The sequence below is a fragment of the Channa argus genome, chromosome 5, assembly GCF_033026475.1.
Source record: "Channa argus isolate prfri chromosome 5, Channa argus male v1.0, whole genome shotgun sequence".
Classification (NCBI taxonomy): domain Eukaryota; kingdom Metazoa; phylum Chordata; class Actinopteri; order Anabantiformes; family Channidae; genus Channa; species Channa argus.
In genome coordinates this window covers 26848226-26869868 of record NC_090201.1, presented here as the reverse complement: position 1 = coordinate 26869868, position 21643 = coordinate 26848226, and the positions used below count along the sequence as shown (strand labels likewise).

At 41.0% G+C, this 21643-nt stretch overlaps 1 protein-coding gene across 2 annotated transcripts; it reads left to right on the top strand.

Moving 5' to 3' along the window:
- Nucleotides 1-1027: 1027 nt before the first annotated feature.
- On the top strand, nt 1028-18787 carry podxl2 (podocalyxin-like 2). 2 transcript variants are annotated; one of them, XM_067506058.1, is made up of 13 exons: nt 1028-1403; nt 7553-7893; nt 8009-8369; nt 9653-9762; nt 11372-11579; nt 12288-12467; nt 13216-13472; nt 13560-13634; nt 14740-14896; nt 15448-15509; nt 17212-17391; nt 18345-18506; nt 18595-18787. In XM_067506058.1, the coding sequence occupies exons 1-13, from the start codon at nt 1043-1045 to the stop codon at nt 18652-18654; spliced, it is 2514 nt and encodes an 837-aa protein (XP_067362159.1). In that variant the 5' UTR covers nt 1028-1042; the 3' UTR covers nt 18655-18787. The 2 variants fall into 2 exon arrangements, with proteins under 2 accessions (XP_067362159.1, XP_067362158.1); XM_067506057.1 differs by having other exon boundaries at nt 13195-13472.
- The last annotated feature ends 2856 nt before the right edge of the window (nt 18788-21643 follow it).

Sequence of the window (21643 nt, the reverse complement as noted above, 5' to 3'; positions counted from 1 at the left end):
CTTCTGTGCGATGCTGGGACCACCAGACCACAGGGGGCAGGAAGGATTGTAGACCTGAATGAGTGAGTTGAGGTAAACTGGAGCTGTCGAGTGTTAACCACCCTGTAAGAAAGAGACAGAGCTTTGAACCTGATGCGAGCAGCTACAGGAAGCGTCATAGAATTGAACTGGCATTTTGGACAAATTAGGTGATATTTAATGCAGAAATTTTCACGTTTTAAAAAAGAACCATAGTCATCCACCAAATGAGCCACTGACCAGATGTCTGTTTTCATCCACTCTTCATGACTTGGTGATGCCTTTTATATAGATAAATGCTTTTTATTAAAAAAAAAATAATAATAATAAGAAGAAGAATAATCTGCATCTGAAAACTGAATTATATTTTGTTCTTTTTGTGTATTAAGTCACCCATTTCTCCATGATCTCTTAACCTGTTCAGGGTCACGAGGGGGGCTGCAGTTAGGTTAAACAAAGCACTGTTGGTAGAAGTGCAGAGAAGCTACGGATAAAAACCAGTGTTAGCGCTGAGGCTAACTTACTCAGTTTACTTACAAAATCCCATAATAAAACAAGCTACAGTTAGCCTGAGCACATTAGCTTTAACATGTAATATTAGCATTAGCTGGGTGGGATCCTGCTCCTGCTGCTAATGTAAAAAAACCTAACGTTAGCATTAGCTACAGGCATTTGAGGCCTAAATTTGGAAATATGCTTAGTAACGCTGGCTGTGGCTTTTCTTGGGCCGTATTTTAATTGGATTGCGTGTATAACCAACACCATTTACAGAGACGGGGAAAGGAACAGTGTGTTTTTGCTGCCAGAAACCCGAGCGAACCTCAGGGAAAATGGATCTGTAAATCTGCTGAACGCTTGTTAGAACAGTAATATGATTCAGTTCAGTGTATTACAGTCTACATGCATTTTGCGATGCCATGCCACAAAAAAAAGGCCCTGAAGCAGAGCCACATTCTGAGAAAATATGGGAAGTTGTTGGACTTTTGTATGTAAAAGAAGCCCCACTTTTACGAGGAGCGCCTGAATGCAGCAGAAGATCCCGCGGCGGCGGCGACATCCAGCGGCCGCAGGAGAGAACAACAAGCAAGCAGCTGCCGGTCATTTCCAGCTTCGGTGGTGCAGCAGCAGATCAGATCCTGTTCTGTCCGCAGCTCTGCTCGTCTGCCTGTGCGTCTGTGCGGACTCCGCGGACTGCTGGCTTTTGACCCGGCACACAAGCAGGACAGGCGGCCATGAGCTCGGCGTTGTCCTGACGGCCTCCATTCACATCAAGAGAGCATCTGCATCTGAAATCCGGAGTTCTGTCCATTCAGGAGGAGGAGGGGACGCAGGGATGCTGAGCACTGCAGCAGACATGCCGGGCCTGCTCCACCTCACACTCATCGGTGAGTCTGTTTATGTTCCCAATTATTTATTTATTTGTCTGTGCAGCCATGACAACAAACTGTAGGTGCAGCGAGGCGTTCGTTTTAGAAAATGCACATGTTGTACAGCAGAAACAGGGGCATTGAGGAAAATCCATAGCTGATAAAATCTTTGGAGACTTCAAAATAACATCCCACAGGAAGATTGAACAAGTGTAAACTCCCTACTGAGCAGCACAGACACAAACACCCTGTAAGAATGTTAATGGGGTTTCATTATGTCCTGCAGTGCTGCAGCATTAGCAGTGGTGCTAAGAATAATGTCATGAATCAGGGAGTAACCAGCAGCTGTGCATGGACACAGTCTCCTTTAATAAAGCTTTCGGGTTAAAATCTGCAAAGTGGATGCACAGGCTGTCGGTGTGTGTGTGTGTGTGTGTGTGTGGGAGGCACGCAGTGCACTTAAATCAGCAGCCACACACTGCAGAGTCTGACACACACACACAGCAGGACCTGCTGCTGGGCACAAGACCCGGCATGAAGAATAATAATCATCAGTATCACATTTACACATCAGTTAGTTTTCATTGGAATGATTCATCTTCTGTCGGCAGCTTTGCATCATCACAGATACTTTGCATGTTAATGATGCTGCTCTGCTCTACATTTTTGATAACCTGTGTAAACACCGCTTACCGCAGGCAAGTTGTAGTAATTCAAAATTAAGGCTCCAATTAATGATTATTTGCATTATATATTGAGGTGTAAAAGTCCATGCGTTGTCGTTAAATTGCTTGTTTGCCCCCGAACTGAAGATATTTTATTAGAAGTGGCACAGCAGAGAAAACAGGAAAAGCCACACATGTAACAAGCTGTAACTGAATGGCATAGAATAGTTTTACCATACAGCACAGTGGGTAATTCTTACAAGTTAAAATGTAATTACAGATAACTTAATTGGATTAGTTAGAATTTGGACTAGTCACAGTCCCAATGAAGACACCTAGAATTAACACTTTGGCATAAATGTACTGTAGATTGGTTTTCTAATACAAGTCAATAGGAAATTCTATTGAGGTGTTATCGCATTTCAATTCTCATTCTGACTGGGAAAAAATAGTAATAAAGTTAAAGTTTCGACTGGTTGTAGGTATCAGTGATGTGAATTATGGCATCACTAGTAAATGCTAAACTGACTTGCTGTTTTGTCACCTGTCACGTACAAGAGTTGCGCGTTGAGCTGTATGGTAATACTCAAAGGTGTCTCCGTGTTTTTAATATGGCGAGACGTTTTAATGCATCCAAGGTCAACAGGATTTTGCTGCATTAAAGATATCTGCAATTCACACGCTGTATGACTAAACCAAGATGGCTGCAATTACACTTTTATTTAAAAATAATACCCATTGACTTGACTTGGAGTCTTGACTAAAGCTGCCTTCCCATATCTGCAAAACGGGCCCATTTCAGACAGAGTTTTGACTGTGTGCAGATTGCATCAGTTGGGGTGAAGGGGATTTAGGGGGGGGGGGAGGCTCCCAGCCTAACTTAGTAAGCTGATTTGAGGAGAGGGGGCTTTGGGACAACCTCCACCTCGCTGACACACTCTATAAACAGTTACTGCTGGAGCTGCATAGGAAGATGCAGATCTGTGCAGGCATCTGCAGTGTTTACTGAAACTTACAACCCCTCTAAGATTTTCTTTATGTCCACAGCCACAGACTCAGCCCTGCCTGTAGTATCAGGCATTTATACGTGTTACATTTTTTAAAATTCCTCCAGAACTAAAGCAAACACCAATCAAACAGAAAGAGGCGGTTTTAATCCAGCATTAAAACAACATGCGAGGCCTCAAAGACTCAGAACACAGTCGCTAGACTCGAAGAACTGACCCAATGTCACTGTCATGCTAAATCCCAGAGCCTAATAATTAATAACTGTGCACTGTAACATCACAATTCTGGAAAATCATGCACCACCGCCTCAGTGACCACTTTGATATCCTCAACAAATATCTGCTGAGCTGAAACATGCAGCCAAGTCAGGTTGATAATAAAATGAGAAGAAGAAGAAGTACAGATAGAAATAATACTTTGTGTACTGAACAATGATTTCCATTAAATATGTTTTTAAAATTGGTGGCAGAAAGTGAGTAAGCACATTATTTTTAGATCAGTTCTGAGGTATTTCTACTGTACTGTACTGAGTATTTCAGTTTTCTGCTACTTTCTACCTTAACAATGTTTTTGAGGCAAGTGTCAAATAAGACATTCTGAATAAAGAGTATTTTTACTTTTGATACTTAAAGTATTTTCAAAGCAAACACTTCCAAATGTAGAATTTTTGATTGTAACCGAGTATTTCTATGCTGTGCTACTAATACTTTTACTAAAGTAAATGATCTGACTTCCTTGTGGAAGAAAAACGAAATCCCTTCCATAGTATCAGAATCACTTTTAATGTTTTTTTTTTTTCCCCATTGCTATGAAATATGGCTACAAAAAAGACAAACCCAGTTGTAGACAAACAGTCAAAAAGACAAAAAGTGATTTATTGGTGTTGACTGAAATTACATTTCTGAGTTACTTTTCTTTTCCATTTTTAATGTTAGTTACTTTAATGTTAAATGTTTATGTTACTTTACTCCACAAATTCTTTACTTTTTACTCCACTGTATGTATTTGACTGATGTAGTTACTTTCTAAATGTAATCTACTAATACATGCCGAGGTATTATTATGCATTAACCACCCACCATTTTTATTACGCTATAATTTTTGTACTTTAGCTGAACTAAAGTTTACAATACATGACTTGTACTTGTAACAGAGCAGTGCTACTGTATTTATGCAAATGGTCACAGAAAAGCCTAGTTGCTCATTGGTGATCGTTTCCTACTCTTTTTCTTAATAAACACTTGCAATCTGGTGCTTATTGGGCTTTGATGAACTTCGGAGGGCATCTCCCCTCGAGCGCCTGCTCATCGTGTCCCTCTGCGGCCCCCGGCTGCCTCGTTGAGCTCAGCATGGAGCTTATCTTCCGTTAAGCTGGTGAGGCTGAACTCAGCTGTTCGCTCCCCGAGGCTGGAGGGATGCTGGGAGATGTTTCTGAAGTCATTACGCTGCAAAGTTGTCTTTGCAAGGTCAATGTGGAGCTGTAGGATGCAATATGAAAGATTTTATGTGTTGTTAAATTAGGTTTTGGATGACACAGCACAACTGGTGCAACACAGGTTCAGTGCTGCGGTGACTGAAATTAGCAGCTAGTTCATTTGTCAGGCAGATGCGCTGTCGATGCACTGGCAGACTTAGGTGCTCATGACATCATGACATCTACAGAATCATAGCAGACAGATGTTGCCAACATATTATTTAGTGCACATGTGTGGAACGTGTCCACGTTTTCATCCCCTCTTGTCGTATGAACGCACCATCATCTGCATAGAACAGACATGTCTGTGTGCACTGCTGCTGTGTTTTGTCAGGAAAGTGCAGCTCTTGTGTTTTAGTTTGGACAAAGAGCTGAAATGAAAAGAACACAGACACAGCGTGTGACATGGTTGACATTTGTGGACATTTGAAGAAGCACTGTACCTTAATGTCAGCAAAGGGGGCCTGGTGGCTCAGCGGTAGAGCCCGGGGTTGGGATCCTCCATAGGTCACACAGAGGATATTACTGAGATAAAGATGAAGATTGTGGGTCCTCGCGTGTGGACCCCTGTCATAGTCTTTATGGTCTCATGCGGCCTTTTTGAAGTTATGAAATAACTCTTATCTCTGTTTCATTGTATATGATGTGTTGCCCTGTTTGACACCGTTAGTTTGTAATGTTTTGAAAGGTACTGTTACTCACTTTATCTCCACACCAACTTCTTTTGTTTTCACTGACTAAGGCTTCTGGGTGGCTGAGCGTTTCACTACCACTGCATTAGATGCACTGCAGGACCTTCCTCTTGGGCATATGACAGAACGATACTGCATCAGGAAACATGATTTACAGAGTAAGGTGCACGCTACATCAGCACACACAGCAAATTGTAAACCCTCTTTGGGCTTTTGATGGTACTGCAGCCAAATAGTCGAAGATCAATATGAGCTTGGCGAGTTATTCGTACAAGCAAATGCACGACAACTGACGCGAGGTCTGCTTTGTTTTCTCTTTGTTTCGAGGATGGTTTGAGCCTTAAATTGTTGCAGGCGCAAACACACTTTATTAATGTGCAGTTTTATCGGCCCAGTGCTGACATGGAGGTTTGTGGAAGAGAGGAGGATTAAAAGAACAGCAGCAGTTCTCCCATATCGGTCTCTCCTCTTCTTCATCCCTTCATCCATAACTTCCCTCCTCTCACCACTCTCCTCCCCGTCTTTTCGAAGCTGCTCAGGCCCAGTCGTCCACAGAGAGCAGGACATTTTACAGGCCAGTGCCTTTTATGCCAGGCACATTTCAGAGGTGAACTAAAAAGCAATTACTTTCTGACCTAATGTGTCATAAAGGAGTAAATGAACAAATTTTCAACTCAGAATTTAAGCAGCACTCATTTGTCTGTATGAACACTGAAGCAGGAAGCATTGTTTGCTGTGACCTTTCGTTATTTCGTGCAGCCAATTGTTTATTTGAGTGAGTTTTTTTTCTTTCCAATTAGTTTATTCTTCAACTTTTAAATGCTCAAAAGGGGGGGGTTGATCAGAGCTTAACATGCTGAGGTTGTGTTTGAGACAAGTTGGCCATGATATTATAATCTGCTCAGTCAGGCCCTGAGGTCAGACGGCCATCTGTGGTCCCAGACAGGGAGGACAATGGGATACAGGAGGCAGACTGTGGTTAAGGCTCCAAGTCTGCGCCCAGTGACAGGGATTAGTGTGGGATGACTCTGTGACTGGATAAATTAATGACTGAACAAGTTGTTTCTAAGCGCCACACTGTGTCCACATGGTTGTATCCGTATGGAATTGAGTATTAGCTGTGATGATTTGACGTCGGTTTCTAAGTTGTAAATATAAATATGAATGAGTCGACAAAAGCTTGCAGTGACTTTCCAAGGGCAGCGGTGCAGATACGAGCACTTTGTTTTAACAGCAAATTAAATCACTTTAAATCTGACTTGTGCTCTTATCTCGCCGCTTTCCCTCGGGTGCAGTTCTTTAAAGCATGTTGTATTTAAAAAAAAGAGCAATAAATTATTGGTCCCTCCAGGAATTCACAACGTTGCCTTTGCAACCATTAATTTAATCAACCCCCCCGTGAATTCTGTGTGACCTTGCGGTGAAAAAAACACCATAAAAACTTTGGACTCAGTTGTTTTAGAAAAGCTGTCATGGAATCAGGTATTTTAGGGAAGAACAATCACAAAGGTCAGCGGAATCCTGGAGGGACGACCAGGTGGTATTAATGAAATGGCTGTTTTTTCCGTCTTTGCAGCACTAACTCCTTGAGTTTTTATCCATTATTATTGCTTTTGGAAGCTTTGTGTCTCTTTTTTGGTAATTTTATTTTGTGTGGGGTGTTTTTTTGCCATTTGATGTGTATTTTCTGATGTTTTTTGTGTGTTTTTTGTCATTTTATGCCAATTCTGAACGGGTTTGGGTCATTGTTCATTATTTTTGAGGTGCTTTGCATTGATTTGTGGTTCTGGTGCATCTCTGGTTCAGTAATCTATTCATGAAAGCAGCCCGCAGCCATTGCTCACCTGTTATAAATATTGCTGTGCCTCAAGTTTCCAGCAGAACATTGCTGAGTAAGTAGCATTGTGACCGTGCGAAACATGGCATCAGAACTAAGTGAAAGTTTCCGATTGTTATTTGAAGCAAAGAGGAGCTTTCAGAATCCCATCAGGGCTTGATGGTCTCTGAGGTTTCCAACTTGGCTTTTAATGCACCGTGTGGAACCTGGAGAAGTTCTATCATAAGAAGGATGAGGCACCAAAAGTGACAACAACATCAGAAGCTCAACACATCCGGCTTTGTAAAAACAGCTTGATCACGCATCACAGATTTCTGCTAAATAAAAGAAGCAGAACAAAAGTAAAACGAAGGCTGTGTGCTGTGTTAGTGGCCTCAGAGGATGAGTAGCCGTCTCTAAAGGCTCAAACCCCCAGAGTTTGACCCTGATAAGACATTGTGCTGCACAACAGCATTAACCTTAAAGTTTTTTTTATCCTCTCTTTGCCATAGCTCTCATGGTGAGCTGTGATGCCTTCAGACTGTCATCGTCCCAGCGCACTATACCCCTGAGCGCGCCAGCAGCCCATCTGTTCCAGGAGGAAGGCCCAGCTCTGCCAAAGTTCATCCAGGAATTAGCGAGAACCAAACGCCAATCAGTCCACCAGTTAGTGCGAGTACAGCCTCATTTGGTTCACGACATGGGCTGGCCAGAGATTCACGAAACGTCCCGGAAAAAGATGGACCCGGCAAACTCCTCCCAGTTGTATGCACAGCCCTCAGCCACGCAGGATGCAGCCAAGGTGCGGATTGCTGCCACGGATGAAAACCAAGATGTGGAAGATGAGATGGAGGTGAGGATGATTTGAAGGGCTCCACACTGTGTTCACATGGTTATATCAGTATGGAATTGAGCAATAGCTGTAATGATTTAAATCCTGGTTTTCTTTGTGTGTGTCTGACTTTCAGCGTATGGTTCATCTAGTGGTGCCCCAGGATGCAGAAAGCTACAGGGGCCATCCTGGCACCACTGATCCAGAAACAGAAGTCTTTGGTGGTCCAGGAGCTGGCGATACCTCCCAGGAGGCCTCTGGCTTTTACGGGACGGACATGGAGGACAGAGACAGAGGAGAGGAGGGAGGAGAGGACCGAGAGAGAAGAGGAGGCGAAGAAGAGTGGGAGACAGATGCCGGAGAGAACAGAGAGAACAAGGGGGGAGATGCTAGAGGGGAGGAAGAAGACAGGGAAAGAGGTACAGACTCTTGGGATGCCCACGTCCTGCATCGCTCAGAGGTCAACCACACAACACCGGATCTGGACTCTCTGATCGGTTAGTGGAACTGATTTCACAGACAGAATCAAATCAATAGATCAGAAGACAGATCCTCAGGGTGTTACGTCTTCAAAGGCACTTTTTAGATCCCACCGATATTTACCGTCCTGAGTGATAAGATACTTGCCTGGAGCCAAACCAACATTTATATCCAGCATTTCCACAGAATGTGTTGCTGCGCTCTGGTCTCATCCCGGAGGTGGCACACAAATGTTGATTTTGCTCGAGGCAAATTTGACTCGAGGAAGAGAGTGTGTGAAAGATGTGAAGATGTGAGAAATCAAGGTGCAACTCCCTGTTAAATCAAAGGTGAAAAATAATTTGCCACAAAAGTCAGCAGTTTTTTCAATCAACACAGATGGATTTAAATGCCATGAATAGTCGTGAGTCCCACCGGATGAATCCTCTGACTTTAACTGTGGCATCACCATCAGATTTGGTTTGTTGTTATTTCTGATTAAAATTTCTCTACGACTATTCTGATAGTCATAAAATGCTCTGAGCTGTAACAACTGATTGACCCTTCATTTGAAATTCCAGATTGTCCAGTTTATCGCTTTATGACCGAATATGTGTAAAAATGTATGATCGCAAATGCTAGTATGCTAATGGTGACTAATGCTAATGGTGCTAATAGTAAGACAGTAATGATCTGATCCTGAATGTCAAGAGCAAGAACCCGATGATTAAAACTCGATACGGATGTTTTCAGAACAGTGGGGTTGGTGGTAGTAGGTCTATGGCTCATTTTAGAGGCGTATCCCCAGTGTGATGTCACAGTGGGAGCATCCTCAACGCCGCTAAATCTCCAGACATTAAAATTTGACATAACTTAAAAACCACTGTGATGAAAGAGTGCACAGGGCTCCCATCACCACTTTAATGCTGTTTCTCATCATACCAGCTCTTTAAAAGTTTGTGTAAGATACATCTTGGTCTCTGCAGTAGGTTTTAATGTGTAGTGTAATGTGTGTGAAGTTTTAGGATAATATAGGTCATTTTTTTGTCCTTTTTATCCTTTTCAACACAGTAGTGTGGTCATATTCACTAAGCTAAGTCCTCTGAAGCGTCAAGTCCTAATGACCTTTAATAGTGTCCTTAACTATTATTTCTCACATTTTTGTGCATATTTTAAAGAAATAAAACACAGAAAAACAGAAGGTAAATGGTAAACGTAATTTTCACTGCGGCATTACATCATTTTCAACGTTTGGAACACACAAACCTGGCGATGATACACACACCAACATGTTTCTGTCACGTCTCTTTGCGTCTCGCAGGCTACAGTCCATCGTTTCATCCATCCAGCTCCAAGCTGCCCAACGTCTCCACACCGGCTGAGGTGCATGATTCTGGTGCACAGGAACATCAGAGGTCCCCGGTCCTGCAGGTGAGGACAGAATAAAGATAACTTGATGTGGATTTAAATGTGGTGGAAAGTAACTAAGTGGATTTAATTACTGTGCTTAAGAACTAATAATTACTTTTCAAATAAGACTTTACTTGCGGAACAATGATGTCATTTACTGTTAGACCACCCGGTGTAACTATTTTAAAGTGGATGCCCATTGACAATTTACAACATTAAACAATAATATGTCATAATGTATTGTACAGGTACAGTTTCAACATCATAACTCCTTTTATTCTTATGCGGACATTAAGTTTTTCTTGTGTTGATCCAACAAATCGATTAAACTGGAATTTTAATGGCACCTTTCATACAGATTCGAAGTGCTTCTGCAGATGACTGAAAGTTGATAAAAACGTGAATCAAGCAAAGACAATAAAAGATAAAAACAGTCAAATCAGTAAAAACATTAACCAATAAACAAGCCTTTCTAAAACACGATAAATCAAAACTAAAATAATTATAATAATAGTGACATTGATGTACTTGAGTAACATTGTGAACTCGGCCTTTAACCTTCAGACCTTAGTATTTCTACTTTTACTTAGTAAAGGATATGAAAGTTTATTCCACCGTCATTGTTGCCAAACCAACAGTGATACAAACATTTTAAATGCCGTACAAACTGAATCCAGACATAAAATCTGAATATTAATTAACGATTCATTTCTTGAACATAAATTCATGTTAGACTTAAACTGAACAAAATCACATTTGAAATGGTGGCAGCTCATTATATTAGGCAACGCATTGTGTCTAAAAGGCTCTAGGTGCGATCAACGTACAGAGTTTTTACAAAGGTCCTATTAATCCTGTGAAAGTATCTCCCCCTCAACATGACCACTAGTTATTATCTGTATCGTTTATCAGCTGAGTTGGTATCAGGCCTCCTCATGTGCCTCCTGTTCTACATTTACGAGGGGTTTTCCCGCCCAAGCAGCTACGTGACAAGTTGCACACCGACATGGCCAAACGAAGCACAGTTACAGTTACACCCAGCTGTGCCCCAGTTTGTGCCTCTAATTAAATCTGATTTTTTTGGGGGGGGGTCACACGTACAGTTTGAGCCACTGCTTCTCTCAACGACGAACTCCAGGAATGCTAATAAAACTCTTGTTGCTTTTTTTTTCGTTTTTGTTTCGATTCTCCAAGCTGCAAAGTAAACCAGGTGTTAAACCAATCACACAGGAGATACTACTGTGCTACAGGCTACATACTGCTGTATTTGTTAGATGCGTGAATAGAAGAAGTATTTCTTAAGGTTGAGCTTCAGTTTCAGAAATCCTCCAGAGCCTGGTATCATTATAGTTTTTTTCCTCTGCATTCATTATTGTTGTGCACATGCATGGTGTTGATTAGTTTCAGCACAAACACAGATGTTTGGTGATAATCAGTGTCAGTCACTGATTTTATCATTGTACAAAAGTTGTTAAACAAAACTTTAAAAACGTTTTATTCACACAAAAACTGCACAAACTTTAAGAAACCTTTAATGAGCTTGGTTTACACTTACAGATGATTTGAATTCAAGTGTTTCATGTGGTCTGAAAGATCCTCATCCACGGTGTCTCCTGTGTTTCCTGCACAGCTGGGTCTTCTGGAGAGAGAGCTGTGGGAGGCAGAGGGGGAAGAAGACTCCCAGGCTAGTGGCTATGGATCTCTTCACTCCTCTGTCACTACAACTGTTACTACATCCACTGCTGCTGCTGCTGCTGCTGCTGGAGCCCCGGTAGGAACAGCCACTCCAGAAACGGACACCGGGACAGACTTTGGGCTGCTGCGAAGTTATGGAAAAGGTGAAAAACGTGCATAAAACAAACATTTCTTACAGTAGCTTGTGTTATCTTGTTGCTGTGTGCATGGATGGATTATAAGAAGGTGCAAAGATTTTCTTATAATAAAGATTAGATGGAAAAGATTAGATCCCCCATTAGATTTGTGTCATTTTTTTGTCATTTTTTTTTTCTTTTTCTGACACATTTTTTTTCTTTTTATATATTTTGTGTCATTGGTTTTTTTTTTGTTGTTGTTTTTTGTTCATCACATGTCTCTGCTTCGGTTATTTTTGCACTGGTTGGGGTCATATCTTGTCAGTGTTTTTGGCTATTTGTGGTCATCTTTGACGCCTTTAAAGATATTTTGCATGTATTTGCTGTGATTTTTGTTTCATTTGACTGAGCTCTGAGAGACTTAGGAGTGGGTCTAGTCCAGGGTCCTACTGATCACTTGTAGCCCCGTAGACCCTTTCACTAAACCATCCATGATATTTGTGTTTACATATTCTTATAGTTGAAATTCTGGGATGAAGATCTGTTTTATCAAGTCCAAATTATGCTTATGATGGTAACGTAAGAGTTTTTGTTAATTATACTTGTTTGAACCAATCAATGAAATGAATACAAAGCAAAAACTGAGAACGGTGCTTTCCGCCCTAGAGTTTGTCAGAAAAGTGTTTGATTGAACGAAATGATTGCTCGTCCTACCGCGATGGTTTGTTGCTGCAGATGAGACCGAGGATGAAGAGACAGAGAGAGAGGAGGATGACGATGATGAGATGGGTCTGCCACATATAGGTCTTTTTACCCAGAATCCCACTGTACCAGAGGTTGGTATGGCCCCCAGCAGAGAGCCGCTGCAGCCCAGTGCGGAGAAAGAGCGAAGGCAGGAAGAACACGTGTTAAAAAGTAAGAAGACTCTAAAAGTCTAAATTATTCTAATATATAATAAAGTGACGCATATAAGCAGACTGGTAGTGATGCTAGTGTCTGGATGCATCTTAGGCACGTAAACAATTTTCTTAAGGCTGCAATATTGGAAAGTATTTGCATAGTTGCAACCATTTAGTGAAGAGATTGTATTTATTCCACATTAATTTAAACATATGAAAAAAGTATAGCAAAAGAAATAAACTTTTTCTGGAGTATTATTTGGTGGTAATTTCAAATATTTCCTATATGTTACACATTGATTCTCCATTAAACTACTCAAATCTCAAATGGTGAAAAATCATGTGGGAACATTTTTTTGTTGATGTGAGTTTTTTATTTATACACTTTAGTCAAGTGTAAAAATAATTTGTTGTATTTCAGATTTTGGCTGAAAATATGATCTGAACCTGATCTTTTTTCTTGCAAAAATAGAAAAAACAATTAAACAATAAACACTCAGGGTTACAATAGAACAAAACCAGTTCTACTACAATACAAAAACAATGCTGTTTCATTATTTCCATGTCTCCTGCACAGAGCATAACAGGACAATATCATGTACAGTACGTCACAGAGCAACAGCATGACTCTGAGGATCAGTTCTGTAGTTTCATCAATGATTAATGATGAATTAAGCAGGCAGTGATAATCAGACACAAGGTAAAAAAACAGATGTAATTAACCAGCTGTAATAATGTTACAGCAAATGTTGTTTTCGGTCAAGGGGTTCGAGTCAAAGACAGAAGTAAAGAGTCAGATGAGGACGACTGGAGAAAACTGGACAGAGAGGAGACGAGAATCAAACACATCGTCCCGCTCACCACAGATCCCTCTCCCACCATCGGCTTTACCGACCCATCCTTGGATTGGCTAGAAAAGACCACATCTCTGCAGACCCCGAGGTCAGAGGTCAAGGGAGGTGGAGTCACAGAGGTCTTCATAGCGGACGGTGATTTTGACGAGATGGAGGAGGCCCAGCAGGTACGATTACACATTTTGCCAAAGACAAGACTTTCTTTTCTACGACTGTGCTACAGTTCGTTTTTTTTTAAACTCTGAATCTTTCAGGTCGTGTGTGTAGACTGGAGTGAGCTGACTGGGCGCGGTTACGTCATCCTCAACATGACGCAGAACCTGAACTGTGTAAGTTCACGCTTGCACTGTAACGTGGTGCAAAAAAGAATTTGTGTCTTTTTGTTGATTTCTGCCGTAACAACAATGTTTTTCGTCATTGTTAATTTATTGAAAACACATTTCAACAACCAGTGAGCATTAACACGAGACTTGGAATCAGTCCTCTTACTACAATAATCAAACGGAAATCATTACTCTTCTCTGATTGGTCAGTAGGGTGTAGGCCCTTTTTTTTAAACACTTTTAGAAGTAAATATCTCCGCACCGCTGCCAGTGCTGTTCAATAACTCTAAATCACCGGGGGGCAAGTTAAGTGTTGGAACATATTTCTATGACAATAAGATGTAAAATGTTGCACATTGTGACTTTAAACTGGGATAAATTAACGCTTTTAATGCTGAATACTCTATATTTAACTAAATTCTAGAGGCAAATATTGTACTTTTTACCCCACTAAAATAATTTTACTTGATTTGTACGTTTCAAATTAAGATTGTATAGTATCAATAACAGTTCTGTCAAAAGCAAAATTTTAATTATGTTTTATAATTAAAATTACGAGGCTTTTGACAGTACTTCTGTAGTTTTACGTTCATCATTATATTTGTACGCTGTTGTACTGTTACTTTTACTTAAGGAAAGGTTTCGAGTACTACTTCCACCCCTGGTAAACCTTATGTTATGTTAAATGTGTGTGTTCGAAGGAAAAACATCAAGTATGCACTTTAATGATGGAAGGAAGAAGAGTGACATCAAAAACATTTTATAAATAATTTGAAATTCAACAGCCAGACAGTTTCTCCCACTGTGACTGGGCCAGGACAAAAGGACTTCAGTTGACTTTCTCAGACAGAACTGCTGAAGGCCATCTGTTTCTGTGTGGGTGGGGTAGTGATGGAGGGCCAACTGTCACTGCGGCGTCTGTCGCCATGGCAGCAAAGCAAAGACATGGACTGTGTTGTGTTCTACATCCCCTCTTTCCTCTTCTTTACTTTAATGTCCTTCAGGATCTGTAAATCCAGTTTGATTGGTTTTTATGCCTTACCTCCAGTATCAGCTGTGTGGGAGAGATGCTGGTAACATGTAGAAATGTGTGTGTGTGTGTGTGTGACAGGAGGAGTTTCGTCTAGACCAGGGTGTACGGTTATTGAAGATCATGGAGCGAGTGTTTGCCCGACGTATGAATAGTCCTGAGGGATCGTGGGTACTCTACCTCAGCAAGCCGACACACCAGCAACATCAGCTGCTGATGAACATTGCATCTGAGCACGGTACACACACACACACACACACACACACACACACTTTCAATCAGCCTAGTCACTCACATATGCTAAAGACAGGCTGTGAACTGCTCAGACTTTCTCTCGCAAAAATGCTGGTTAAAAGTTTCTATGATGAAAGTATGAGGATACAGGAAGCTGATCAAAATAGGCAGGTTGAAGGGAAGTTTCAAGTGTCTCTCATTGACTTACACGGGGGAAAAAGGAAATAAAGTGAAAATAAAATAAATAAAGTGACTAAAGTGAAAAATAATAGCACCCATCTCCTAAAATTAGTAGTTACTACCACAAACCGTTGAAGGTAGCGACCAAAAAAGTCGGGCGGAATAATAAGGAAAATAAAATAAAAATAAAGAGCAAGACAACATGCATGTGAGTGTTGAGTTGCACAGCTCGTCCACCAATTACATGTTTGTTTGCTGTCTAAACTGAACAAGGACGTATTCAGTCACATATGTCCAACACACTGACTTCTGTCCATCTTCAGGCCCATTTGTTATCGTCTGGTCACATGGTTCCATATGTGTTGTGTCTTCCAGGAGTCATAGCAACCAAGGATGTGCTGGGGATGCTGGGAGAAATCAGGAAAAGTTTAAACAAGGTACGTGTGCAGCCCCTTGATGTAGTATGAACAATTGTCCCAACTAAGTAGAAACAACAAGGGGTCCGCTCATAGTCAGTGAAACATCCCAGCTGATACCTTTGGCACATGCTCTTTACAACTTACTTTTTTTTTTTTTTTTTTGCCTACAGATCACCTACCTCCCAGGTTCAAATGTCTGGCAGGCTTCATGCTTAAGTTGTAGTGTATTAGTTGTGGGAGAAATGTGTCTCTCACCTGCTCCTTAAAAAAATCTACATTTCAGGAAACAATATGTTTGCAATGTACATCCAACGAGACACGACATCTCTGGTCTCACCACCGTCTTGAACACCTTTCCTTTCATTCTCGCTGATACTCTATTATCACACAACACACCTGACACTTTTCTCCACCCGTTCCAACCTGCCTGCACTCGCCTCTTCACCTCTTCTTCACACTCTGTCACACCTATAGCACAGCTCACCACGATCTTACAGCTCTCATACATGTCCTGCACCACTCTAACAAACTTCTCTGCCGCTCCAGACGTCCTCATACAATACCACAGCTCCTCTCTCTGCACCCTGTCATACGCTTTCTCTAAATCTACGAGGACACAATGCAACTCACTATGACCTTCTCTGTACTTCTCCATCAGGATCCTCAAAGCAAATACTGCATCTCTTGGACAATTTTAGGCATGAAACCATATTGCTGCTGACACATGCTCACCTCTCTACCCCTCAGAGATTTTTTTCTAATGTTTTATAATTGAATGTGTGTTAGCAATTAGCAGTTATATTCAGCTGACTATAGAGAATGTGGAGTTAAAGTTAAACCATTTTAACTGTTGCCACCTGCCTTTCTGTTACTGAGCTGTAGGCTGTGTGATAACTCTCTGAAAAACGTTGCCATAGTAGGTCAGTAGAGGAGTGCTGTCTTTTATTTGCGAGTAAGACTGTACTTGATCAAGCAGATTTTGTATGGAACTAACAAAACTGTTTTCATATTTATCGTTCTTGTCACGGTTTTTAGTTTAGGAACCAATTCCACGACCGCAGACAGTTATATTAATGGGATAACTTACTTTTGACCTGCCACTGACACCAGTGCTTTACATGACTAGATGTACTCAACATGATCAAACTATGTAAAGGCAAGTTCTTCACTATACTGTAGCTTGGTGATTATGTACTTAAAGAACCAGAAGTACAAAAGCACACTCAAGAAATCAACAGTGAGCAGCTACTAGAAGAACCAGGAGCTAAACATGATGCAACAATGGCTGACATGAAGTTACATAACAGAAAACACAAACAAAACAGTCAGCGAAATAGAGCAAATGCTGACGAAAGATGGTTGTAAAATCTTAAAGTGCTCAGGGGCAGCGATAAAAGAGTAAGTTCACAGCTTAACAAGTGCTGGTAAAACACCACGTACTAGGAAAAGGAATCTCTGGTTGGATAAATATGTTGAGGCAGAAGAAGCTTTGGGGCTGAAGACAGACAAGAGAACATGGTCTAGAGGCTTAACTTCCAAGCAAAGAGTGACCTTAAATAAAACCGGGACCTATGATCATCTTAAAACAGGTCTGCTAATCAGAAACCTGGGCGTCTGTGCTTGTGTAAAACCGTGATCTGCTTGTCAGTGGAAAGCTTCTAGACTGTCTAATCGATGTGTGTCTTTGTGTGTGTGTGTGTGTGTGTGTGTGTTTTCTCAGGTGGGAATCCAGAACTACAGTGCTGCCAGTAGTTGTCAGTCTCGGCCCAGCCATACACGCAGCGACTACGGCAAGCTCTTTGTGGTTCTGGTGATCATTGGCGCCGTCTGCATGGTCATCATCACATCTGGATTCATCTACATCTGCTGGCAAAGACGCCTGCCTGCTACTAAGACAATGGTGGGTAATCACACACACATCTGTTGTGAGTGAGAATGCGGATTTAAATATCAGAAACTTTTCAGCAAACAGGTTTTCGTTAATGCCGTTTGACTTGTAAGTTAATACTTCTTATAGCTTTATTTAACCATCACAGGACGTGAGCAATATTTAGCAGCCAGTTTTTAAGTGGATGTGGTTTCACAGTCATATGAAAAGCTAATTAATATAAAGCTAGTGATCCCTGCATCATTAAGGGCTAATTTTGCTGTTAAAGCCATAATTAATGAGCATCTTTAGTGTGATTCTCTTTTGGTCAATTTACTGTTACATTCTCATCAAATTCATTTTTTGTTATGTGGAGGATTTTGCTGCTTACCTATGTAAAGTCTGACAATACAAACACAGAGGCAAGACTCATTTATTTCGTACTTTCCCACAGACAGTATGTTTTTGAAGTGCATATTTTCTGTTTGGGGAATAAAGTCCTGCAGTGCAGACTTTGTCCTATTTGTTTAAAGAGAAGATGTTTAAATAAAATATTAAAATATAAAAGACTGATGAATTTCAATTGGAATTTTTAGTAAATTAATTGTTATATTAATTTAAAAACAAAAAGGATTATCTATATGGAGCCTTAGGTGCAGCCCTAAATCTAGATCTACTGTATCTTGTCCTTTCAAGAGTAGATTTTCTAATGTCTAACTGTCAGTGTTGTTATTAAAAAAATTTTAAATCACTGCTGAACTTTTAGGGTTAGGGTCTAACACTTCCAATGACAGGCAAAGGACAAATGATACCATCTTCTCAATGCCACGTGTGAAAAAGTGTAATTCATAAAAATGTCTAACAAATATTAAAAAATGAGCTAAGCTAAAACAGGTTTCCAAACATGACGTTAGTATAAAGAGGCGGGTGTCTAGAAGAGGCTGCACTCCCTCATGTAATCCTCCGGCGCTCTTCTCTTTCTGCAGTTTCGAGCTGAGGAGCTTCACTTTGTGGAGAATGGTTGCCACGACAACCCTACGCTGGACGTGACCAACGACAGTCAGCCTGAGATGCAGCAGAAAAAGCCGAGCACCAATGGGCTCGCGGGGGGAGGAGAAGGAGGCGGGGAGGACAGCAACCGCTGGCAGGTGAAGGGGAAAAAAAATAACTAGTAGTCCTACTGGTTTATTGGTGACCTATCACAGAATGACGGCTCTCATCTTTTTTTTATTCTAGGTGTTTGTCAATCAGGCAGCGACAGAGGAGGAAGAAGAGGAGCAGGACACACATCTCTGATGGGCAAAGAGGAGAGACGACTAAAGAGAAAACAGATTGTCTTTGTCGGAGAGAAGAGAGCACATAAAAGACTGACGATAGAGGAGAGAGAAGAAGTAGTAACTGTGTTGTCCAGTCAGAGTAGAGCAAGGATTGAGCACAGCTGGAGGAGTCGCTGATTTCATCATGACACTGGGGTATAGGTCTTACATTATATGTCTCCAATTTAAATCCACATAAATCCACAGGGAAAAACAGCTAATAAAGTTAACTTAAGGATTGTAAATGTAGAAAATTTCTAATCCCTTCCTGATGTTAGATAACGTCACCATTACTTAACAACCCTTCCGTTTACTCTTTGAGCTTGTAGATCTGTAGCTCCAAGATACAATTGAAACATAAAACTGGCAACTAATCATAACATAAACCACCTTTATTGATTCTAAAGGAAAACGTCAGATAATAGTATAACGATTCTCAAGACTGAAAGCTGGTTACCGGCTGTGGAATGTAACTAAGAATGTTTACTAAAAAATACTTAAATACAAGTTTGAGGTTACTTGTATTTTGAGTAGTTTTCCTTTGTGTTACGTGTGTTCTGCTTCACTATGTTTAGAAGTAGCCCACAACATCTGCCTGGCAGCTGTAGTCATGGATGGCTTACGATCACAAAAGGAGGCAAAACAACTAAAACTGTATAAAAGAAGCACAAAATGGCAAAAAAAATAGACACACAATGACACCAAAATGTCTAAAATGAGAATTTTCATTATTATTTCATTATAGATACAAGCTGCCCAATACTTCAACTGTCTGCAGTGTTGACCTGCTTTATGCTCCTTCTTGACATATTCTTCTACCAGCATGTCCATATTTAACACTTTGAATGTAAAACTTATTTCACTATACATCGACAAGAAACACAAAATTTGTTTTACCCCAGTGTCTGACTTGGGTGACAGCTCCTCCTGTGCCTCCAGCAACTTTGACAGTAAGGTTTTTGGCACTTTATTGATTCCTTTTGGAAAAAGTGACTATCATCAGTGAAATGCTGCATCATGTTAAATGTATTACATACTACAGTGACTGAAATATCTCTATTTTGCTTATAGGAATGGTTGTAACTGCTGAGGATGTTTATTGTACACTCTGCAGCAAGTCATGTGATCGCTATATTTATGTGCTATTAGCCTAATACGCTTGTTTTCAGTAGTGTCGGAATGGCTGCTGCTCTATGCTCCTGGCTAAATCTTGAGGCGATGACACATGGGCAACATTTAAAGGCCGAAGGCATGAAAATAAAGCTCGTTGCAGTGTTGTAGTCAAGTCGAGCCCCGAGTTTGCAACGTTGTACGGTAGTGTTAAAGATTTTTGAAAGAAGTTTGAATTTCTGGTGATGTTTGAGAGACAAACAGCAGAACGAATCAGTAGAGTCGCGTCCAACATCGCCACTGCAGCCATCTTTTAGTCGTGCTCGTGTCTCAACATTAATGTCTGAGTCACTACCGTTGCAGTCTTGTTTGAGTGTTGGTTGTTTGAGTCTTGGCAAGAACTTTTAGGACCAATATGTTTGCTTCCAAGCCACGTTTCAGTCAACGCGTGCATGTGTGAGTGATAGAGGTTTGATTTACAGAGACACCTGGACATCCACAAAAGAGATCAGGGGCTGTATCCAAAAAACTTCTTAAGCCTTATGATGCGATAGGAAGAGCAACTTAAGAAATCCGGTCTTACTTCATCCTATCTTATCTCAGGTTAAGAAGTGATAAATTCTTAATTCAACATCAGTTTTCAACTATTGAGTTTGTTGACTAGCAAGTGATGGTACAAACGTTATAGCGGCTTCTTCTCTTTTCAACTCTACGTAATGAGCAGCAACATCACTAATTGCTGTTGCCATCTCAGTTAAAATGAATTCTCTTTTAACAAAATCAATAAGCACACAAACAACAAAAATACGACACATAACTCTAAATGATTAAAAAGAAACGGGCTCTTTAACAGTCTGTGCCCACAATCTTCCCATGACCACAGTCATGCTTGAACCTCTAAAGTAAATGCCCAAGTCCCCGCAATCAAACGTGAGTGACAATAATCACGTCTGAATCACCACAGTCGGGATGTGTGTGTTTTAGGCGTTAGATTGAAATCCAAGTCACTGCAATAATGTTTAAGTCTTTAAACTTGTGTCACGGTTAGGTCCAAGTTAGCGCACTCACGCTTGAGTTACCATGGTCATGTCCGAGTCATTCCGGACATTTTAGTGTCTCTGCGGCAATGGTAAAGTCATTAGGATCGTGTCCAAGCCAGTGCCCTCAAATAGCAACATGTCTGAGTTGCTACGGTTGTCAAACCATGTTTCAGTCACTGCGAATGAGTCACTAAACTCGTTTGACTGAATAACCAGCCTTTAAAGATTGCAAGTCATCAAACGTGGGACTAACACAGTGGGCCTGACTTGTCCAGGACTGCATTTATTAGATAGGGAGATGCAGTGTTGGGCAGTATTACTTAGTAGTATATAACTTTTTTTAGTAAAGAGTCGTGTGAGGGATTATATTATAATAATAGATTATAATAGATTGATAATACAATTACAATTAGTCATTTGGCAACCGCTTGTATGCAAAAAGTGAGATGTTGAGTACACAGGGGCAATGAAATCTTTCCCCAGGACATTTTGACATGTGGTCAGGAGGCCTGGGGTTCGAACTACTGACTCTGATGTTGGAAGCCTGCCGCCACATAATGATTATAAAATTACAGTTACTAATCCAAGTATTGCTGCATCATTTAATGACCCGATGGAAAAAGTTGTTTATGCCCTAAAGATGCAAAGAACCCACGAAGAGCAGCAGGCTGCCGCACAGTAGTATGTCCTCAGATCTGGAACCTGCAGCGGTGACTGTTTCCTTACGGCCGACTTCTCAACAGCTACTGTGACACTGAGGTCACATCAAGGGGTCAGAGGAAGGCACGTGTATGGTTATACGGGGGAAGAGGGAATAGA